General features: G+C 47.7%; 1 protein-coding gene across 1 annotated transcript; it reads left to right on the plus strand.

Annotated features, from left to right (window-relative positions):
* Positions 1-1,042: 1,042 nt before the first annotated feature.
* On the plus strand, positions 1,043-6,050 carry LOC106147245 (keratinocyte proline-rich protein-like). The gene is made up of 3 exons (XM_013507669.1): positions 1,043-1,071; positions 3,766-4,517; positions 4,889-6,050. The coding sequence occupies exons 1-3, from the start codon at positions 1,043-1,045 to the stop codon at positions 4,984-4,986; spliced, it is 879 nt and encodes a 292-aa protein (XP_013363123.1). The 3' UTR covers positions 4,987-6,050.
* Positions 6,051-8,312: the final 2,262 nt, after the last annotated feature.

Consider the following 8,312-nt stretch of genomic DNA (forward strand, 5'->3'; position numbering starts at 1 on the left):
AGACACCAGGATCTGCAGAGCAGAGCTGCTGAATTTGTTACAGGAGCTTTTTCCTTTTTTTTTTTTTTTGGTACCAGGAATCGAACTCAGGACCTTGCACTTGCCAGGCTGGCGCTTGTGCCGCTGAGCTATATCCCCGGCCCATGGAGCCAAGGTTGGTTTGGGGCTAAGGAAGAGCACAGTTAGAGGGGTGTGGACTCAGGCAGTCACTGGTTCGGGGCAGGAAGCTGGGCAAAGTGCACAGACAGCTGGCAGAGCCCTGGGCTCACTAGCGCAGGCCTCCAGCTGTGGACGGGGCCTGTTGCCCCTGTATTCTTTGCTGCTCCAGACTCAGCAGAAACAGGCCATTCCTTCCCTCACTGGAGCCTCTTTCCCCTCATGGGGCGCTGTTCTGACTGGACTCTTTGCTGTCAGTCAACTCAGCTGGGAGGAGCCTTGTTCTGGCCACTTCTGGGTCAGGGACCCACCCCTCATGTTTCTCAAACTGCAAGGCGCATAAGAATCCCCGGGGGTCTTGTCACCCCACAGGTCCTGGAACAGTTTTTTTTTTGTTTTTTGTTTTTTGTTTTTTGTTTTTTTGGTTTTGGTTTTTCTCCGGTACCAGGAACCAAACTCACGACCTTGCACTTGCCAGGCAGGCGCTTTGCCGCTGAGCTAAATCCCCAGCCCCAGGTCCTGGAACAGTTGTCGGATGATGCCGATGCCTCCTGTCCACAGGCCACATGGAGACGCAAGGCCTCAGCCGGGGTCTCAGTCCTCTGCTGGAGCCAGAAACACTGGGTCAGCACACAGAAGCCCAGGCCCGTTTCCACTGCAAAGAGCCTGAGCCTCCTGGACACGAGCTCTCCAGGGCATTCTGACCCATACCGGATTTGAGAACCTTCAGGTCAGCCCTGAAGTGGGCCAGCCGACCCGGCAGCCCTGGAACTCCATGCCGCCTCCTCACAAGACCTGCAGATGAGGCTTCCACCCGGGAAGCTGTATGTCACCACCCTTGCCCACAGCACTGCCGGGCCACCATCCCCTGTCGGATGCGGGGACCATGGTCTTCCAGCACCAGGGCTCTGAGGGGTGAGATGCGCCCAGCGTGTGTGGGGCTCAGGGTGGGGAAGGAGGCAGCCTTTCCTCAGCCCTCAGCCTCTCTCCTGCAGCCCTGCAGCCCTGGGGCACACGTGGGAGACTCTCATGAGCCTCTTAGAGCTCCTTCACTGCACTGTCTCCAGGAGTGGTCAAGGCCAGGGCATCATCCACACTGGCGACATCTACCTAAGACACTGCAGCATCCTCAAGCCAAACCCATCAGCCACATGTTTTGAAAATAAAGTTTCAGCTGGGCATAGTGGCACAGGCCTGTAAATCCAGGACTCTGGGAGGCTGAGGCAGGAGGATCACTAGTTCAAGCCTAGCCTGGGCTACTTTGTGAGACCTTGTCTCAGAATAATAAATAATTAGACAAACAAGCTGGGGCTGGGGATTTAGCTCAGTGGCAAAAGCGCCTGCCTGGCAAGCGCAAGGTCATGAGTTCGGTTCCCGGTACCGGAGAAAAACAAAAACAAAAACAAACAAAAAAAAAAACCCTAGACAAACAAGCTAACAAACACAATAAATAAATGGTGTGGGGATGTAGCTCGATGCAAAGGTTCTGGATTTAGTTCTCTGTACTGGGAAAACAAAACAAAACGAAACAAAACAAAAATTTCCCCCAAAATGGTTCTAAGACTACTATAAGCATAATTATTAGGTTAGAGGTGCATCCACCTGTAAATTTTTTTTTTTTTTTTTTGGTTTTTCTCCGGTACCGGGAACCGAACTCACGACCTTGCGCTTGCCCGGCAGGCGCTTTTGCCGCTGAGCTAAATCCCCAGCCCCCACCTGTAAATTTTAATCAATTTTTTTTTTCGTTTTTGGTACCAGGAATCAGACTCAGGACCTTGTGCCTGCCAGCAGGCGCTTGTGCCACTGAGCTATATCCCTGGCCCTAAAGTTTGAAAACTATTGCATTCTGGTATTTTTGAAAAAAATGTTATTCCTGGTTTTTTGTGGTGTTGCGTTTTGTTTTTGAGACAGGTCTGTCTATGTAGTTCAGAATGACCTTGAACTTACAGCAATCCTCCTGCCTCAGCCTCCTGAGTGCTGGGCTTACAGGTGTGCACCACCACGCCTGGCTTCTGTTCCCGTTTTATTCTGTCCTAAGGTTTAAATGTTATTTCTTATCATCATTATTCTTAATTTTGTGGGTCCATTTCAGATATACATAATAATCCCATTCATCATAGGGAACTTGTACCTCTACATGGTATATCGTGATTGTCTTTCTGCCCCAGGCCCCTCACCTCCCTTTAGCTCCTCTTCCCCTCATTTACAAAAGCTTTCTTTCCATTTTGTCCTTCTATGTTCTTGTCCCTTCTTTCCCTTCCCCCCTCCCCTCCCTTGCTCCCCTTCCTATTTTAGTATTTTCTTCCCATTTCCCATTACCTATTATACATTTTGGTTCTTATTTACACTTTTGGTTTCTCACACCAGAGAAACAATGCAACAGTTACACATGTGTGTTTGATTTATCTCACTTAAGATACACACACACACACACACACACACACACACCCTCACATCTTCTTTATCCATTCATTGGTTCATGGGCATTCGGGCTATTTCCAAATTTCCAAAATTTAACTATTATAAGCTGTGCTGCTATAAACATGGGTGTGCATATATCGCTGTAGTATGATGTTTTTAATTCTTTCAGGAAGACACCAAAAAGTGGAATAGCTGAGTTGAATGGAACCTCTAGCCCTAGTTTACTGAGGAATCTCCACACTGATTTGTCGGATAACTCATCCATCTTGAACAGGTCCCCAGAATGAGGTACCTACCCGTGGATGAAAAGAAAAAGTAAGAGAGACAAGAAAAACAAGAGAAGCAAAAGTGTGGGATCAGGGGGGCGTAGAGCCTCTTGGACTGCAGCCCCAAACATCAATTTCCGTCACCTTTTATTGAGCGAGAACCAAGGGCATAGCTAGTACAAATGGGTGGATGCCAAATGGTTTAGCAAGGATAATTAAAGGATTATTCTTCTCCACATATAACCCAAGACACACCTGTAATCGCAGCACTCAAGAGGCTGAGACAGGAGGATCGTAAACTCAAGGTCAATCTGGGCTGTATAATGAAGCCTTAAGAAACTCTAACAAATAATAAACAAATCAGTGTCCTCAATGCATTCCAGACAAAGAAGCCCTTCTCCACGCTGATTCCCACAGCGGTCGCACCAGTCCACACTCCCGCCAGCCGTGGAGAGGGGCTCCTTTTCCCCACAGCCCCTCAGCATTTGTCATTGTTTGATGTCTTGATAACATCCGTTCTTTCTGGCGTGAGATGGAATCTCAGTGGTGTTTTCATTTGCATCTCTTGAATGACCAGTGATGTTGAACATTTTTTTCATATATTTAGTGAAACAACTTTCTAGCTTTGAAGGTAAGACACGGTATCTCACTGCTATCTTAACTTAGCTTGTCAATATTTTTTTTTTTTTTTTTGGTAGTACCAGGGAATAAACCAGGCCTCGTGCATGTGCAGCCAGTCACTTCTGGTTGCTTGCTGATTGTCCATCTGTGTCCTTACTCATTTATCTATTGCAAAAGCCTGTCTAATTTTAGTCATGAGTGGACTACGTAACTAACTACATAACATAACTGCTGTTTATGAGCATTTATTTTTGTGTCCGACACTGTGCTAAGCACTTGGCATAATCTGTTGTCCGTTCAGTCGACTTAGTGAAGAAGATACTATTTTGCCCGCTTTACAGGACGGGAACTACACAAACTGCCTCTCCCCCGCCAGGTTTAAGAAGCCACAGTCCAGGCCGCCCGCCTGCCCGCTGCTCTGCCCACTAGGCTGCACTGTCATGGCAACAGCCCACGTTGCCATTCGTTGGTTGGCTGCTTCGCTTGACAAGTGTTTACTGAGGGCCCACGGGGCGGGGACGTGTTTGCCTGGCACCCTGGGCGCTGGGAGGCTGCCAGGTCCACTGATAAGTGCCTGCCCAGGCTGCGCTGGGGTGATAAGGGGCAGGCAGGCAGCTGCTGCTGTGGCCTGGGGAAGCGGCTGGCCGGGAGAGGCTCTGGCGGGATCGTGGCCCAGATTCTGTGGCCCTGCAGCTGGGCCCCGGGCCGCAGCCCCACGCGCTCCACGCCCGGCTCCCGGCCAGTTCCCACTCCTGGAGCCCAAGTCCTCCGCGGCTCCTCCAGGAAGCCCACGAGTTCGGCCTCCAGGCACAGGGTCTGGAGCCAGCGCGAAAGCACCCAAGGGGCAAGAGAAGGCGCCCCGGGACCCTGTCTGCGGGCCAGCAGCGCGGTGTGCCCAGCCCAGCCAGGAGCCCGCCTGCCCTGGGGCAGAGGGCCCGCGTGCGCGCACAGACCGGCCCTGCGGTCCGTCACCCCTCAGCCGTGACAGGGGTCGCCCACACAGCTCACGGAGGGAGGCTGGGCCAAAGGGGCGCCTGAGGGTTGCTTCAGAAAGTAAGTGGAGGGGCTGGGGTTTAGCTCAGCGGCACAGCGCCTGCCTGGCAAGCACAAGGTCGTGAGTTCAATTCCGGTACCGGAAAAAAAACAAAACAAAAAAAAACCCAGAAAATAAGTGGAGTACTTTGTTAAACAAAATTTTTATTTTACAGTAGTTTATATTTTAAAGTGTATTTCAGAATAGTTTCGGATTTACGGAAGAAATATAAAAATTGTACCAAGTTCCCATTTAACCCAGGGCCCGTTCCCCCGTGACAAACGTGGTGAGGTTCTCAGCTGGTGAGCAGATACTGACACACTATGAACTGAAACCTCCACCTTATTCAGATTTCTTTGGTTTCTACTTAATGTCCTTTACCTGACCCCAGGTCCTACCCAGGATTCACACTACCAGCCTCCGTCACACGGCCTGGTCTCCTCTAGACTGTGCCAGCTCCTCAGGCTTCCCTCGGCCCAGAGGACGTAAAGCTGCGAGGAACAGTGGCGGTGACAGCAGCTGCCCTCCTGACGAGGACTGAACCGGAGGCCTTTCTCAGGGTTACTCGCTGTGGATTCGGGGGAGCAGGAGTGCAGAGGTAAAGTGCCTCAGCTCCCGGCACCGTGGCACAGGCGGTGGCTGGTCTCGCCCCTGGAGGTGGTGACCCTGCTCACTGGGCTGAGGCAGGGGTCACACCCTTCCTCAGGTATACTTGTTGAAAGGGGGTCACCATGTATATTCCATACGGGACTGGAATTCTGTGCCACCTCCTGGAAGGCAAAATATCCATGTAAACCTTTTGGGATTCTACTTGGGAGTAACTATTTGGTATATTTATTTATTTATTCAGTCATTCATGTATGTCACCATGGACTCACGGGCATTTACTTTATACTTTGGATTATAATCCAGTACTGCTGTACTAACCTTGTTACTGAAACTGCTCCACCTTGGGTACTGGGAGCTCTCTCAGTTGGCCTTGAGTTCCTCTGCAACGGCCCTGCTGCACCAGGGTTTCCTGCTGCTTTGAGTGCTCCCAGGTAGGACAGGATAGGCTTGTATACTCTCTGCCCCAGTCCCAGGGGCAGCCTAGGGGCACCCTAGTGTCCTAGGTTGTCCTAGGAGTCCTAGCTTCTTTTATTGGATCAGTATCACAAGGCAAGCTCCAGGTGCCAGATGTGCCGGTTTTTCCTAGGATGTGACCGCTTCTGGGTCCTCTCGGGTGACAGAGGGAGAAGATACGTATTTGCTAATAAATACATGCATATACGCATGTACACAAATATTCCTATATACCCATCTGCAGCTCACATTAAATATGAGCATATAAGGATGTCTCCAGCTCAAATGCAACCCATCCCATATGGATTATTCTAGCCATCCTAACAAGTGCACAGTGGTACCTAAATTTTGGTTTTAATTTGAATTTCTCTATTGACAAATGATGTTGGATATCTTTGCATATACTTATTTACTATCTCTATATATTCTTTGCTGAAGTGTCTGTTCTGATATTTTGCCCATTTAAAAAACAATTATACTGAGCATGGTGGTACACACCTGTAATCCTAGCTCTCCAAAACTGAGGCAGGAAGATCACAAGTTCAAGGCCAGCCTGGGCTACAGAATAAGACTTTGTCTTAAAAAAAAAAAGAAATCAGTTGCTTGATTTTTTTCATTGCTTGTTTTCCTATTGAATTTTTAAGACTTTTTTTTCATATTTTGGATATGAATCCTTATCAAGATGTACTTTGCTTATATTTTCTCCTAGTTGTGCCTTACCCTCCCATTTTCACTGTTAGCGTCCTTCAGGCAGCCAAGGTTGTTATTATTTTGTGACTGCAAGGACTGAATCCAGGGCCTTCACACTGAGCTACAATCCCAGTTCTCTTGAAAAATTGTTTTTTATTTTGAGGTAGGACCTCGGAATGTTAAATTATCTAGTCTAAGGTCCAATATGCACTCCTCCTTGCCTCAGCCTCCTAGAGTGCTGAGATTACAGGCATGGGCCATCATACTCAGTTTAAAAGTTTATTTTAATCAAGTCTAACGTGTATTTTTTGCATACAGATTATACTTTTGCGTTATATCTAAAAACCCATCAGCAAACCCAAGAAATGGATTTTCCTTTTTTTTTCTGTCTTTTTGAGACAGGGTCTTGTTATGCAGTTCAGGCTGGCCTTGAGTTCACTTTATAGCCCACGCTGGTCTAGAACTCACAACGATCCTCTTGCCTCAGCCTCCCAAGTGCTAGGATTACAGGTGTGCGCCACCATGTCCAGCTCTGGATTTTCCTTTAAAAGTTTTATAGCTTTGTTGTACATTTAGGTCTGTAATCCAGTTTAAGTTAATTTTTGTAAAAGATATAATGTCTACATCTAGGTATATTTTTCCCCATATGGATGTCCAATTATTCCAGCACCATTTGTTGTTGAAAAACTGTTGCATCTACATGGCAATTACTTTTACACTTTTGTCAAAAATCATGTGACTATATTTATATGTGAACTGAGACACCTTCATCAAATAAATAATATAAATGCTTACTGTAGGGCCCGAAGGAGAATAATTAATCAAGGAGTGTTAGCTTTTACTAGCCAATAAATATCTTTTAGACAGTGTTTTCAAGTACAATAGACTTAAAAAGCATAGATAAATCAAAGAATATGAGTGTTAATTGGCTAAATTTTATTTTTTGCTTTTTGTTTGAGACTATTTCACTCTGTAGTCCAAGATGGTCTCAAACTTGGAATCCTCCTGCCTCAGCCTTCCAAATGCTAGGATTATAGGCATGCACCATCACACCTACTCTTTTTTTTTTTTGTCTTTTTGAGACAGGGTTTCACTCTGCAGTTCAGGCTCCCCTTGAGCTCACTTTGTAGCCCAGGCTGGTCTCAAACTCGAAACGATCCTCCTGCCTCAGCCTCTGTAAGGCTGATATTACAGGTGTGCGCCACCACGCCGGCAAACACCTACTCCATTTTGGACATGGTAGAAAAGCAACTTTTTTTTTTCAATCAAGAAGAGTTTTGCCTTCTGCATAGTCCTCTTTGCTACATAAAATGTGTTGTGATAAAAACTGCGAGAGGTTTTTGTACTGTGGACTTTATTTTAATTTAGTAACAAAGTACTAGGGAAATTATTTACACAGCAAAATTACAATCATTTGCAATTACTACAATTACTATAAGCCAAATCCTTATCACAACACTCCAGTTGGTATCGTAAGTTTCCTTGCTGTTTGAATTTCCCTACTACTTTGGAAACTTTTATGGTCCAATACACAGAGATGTTAGGAAATAAACCCTGAAACCTGCAACCCACAAAAATATGTAATTGGTGATTTAAGGACGGGGGCTCGGGTCCTCTCGCTTTGAAAGCTGAAGGCCAGACTCTGTCCCAGGCTTCAACAATGGAGATTTCTGCTACGAGGCTCTGGGACAAGAACCCAGGCAGAAGACAAGCAGCCCGCTTCCTAGGCAGACTGACGGGCCTCGGCTGAGCGACTCCGGCAGGCAACTCAACAGTTGTTTCCATCCTCTTCCGGCAAGGGACACGCACACCTGCTGGCCAACCGGGTGCGGTGGCTCACTCGTGCACGCGCATGTATTTATAGGGCACAGAACTCTACTCAGTGTTAGAGATTTGAAAAAATCAAAAATCATGCAGAACCCCCACGACTAACAAAGCCCCCAAATTTAAAATACAGACGGGCTGCGCAGGAGAAGGTCCTCTCCCGCCCGAGGGCCCCACACCCCGCCTCGGCCGTCGCTGGCCGCGCAGCCGGACGGCGCCCCGCGGAAGCCGGGTCGGGC

The sequence above is a fragment of the Chinchilla lanigera genome, unplaced genomic scaffold (assembly GCF_000276665.1).
Source record: "Chinchilla lanigera isolate Chin_1 unplaced genomic scaffold, ChiLan1.0 scaffold00132, whole genome shotgun sequence".
NCBI lineage: Eukaryota > Metazoa > Chordata > Mammalia > Rodentia > Chinchillidae > Chinchilla > Chinchilla lanigera.

Coding starts and splice junctions, on each gene's coding strand:
- LOC106147245 (XM_013507669.1), top strand. CDS start 1,043: ATGGTCTTCCAGCACCAGGGCTCTGAGGG. Junction 1,072..3,765: donor CAGCACCAGGGCTCTGAGGG/GTGAGATGCGCC, acceptor TTGTCCGTTCAG/TCGACTTAGTGAAGAAGATA. Junction 4,518..4,888: donor CCTGAGGGTTGCTTCAGAAA/GTAAGTGGAGGG, acceptor ACCTGACCCCAG/GTCCTACCCAGGATTCACAC.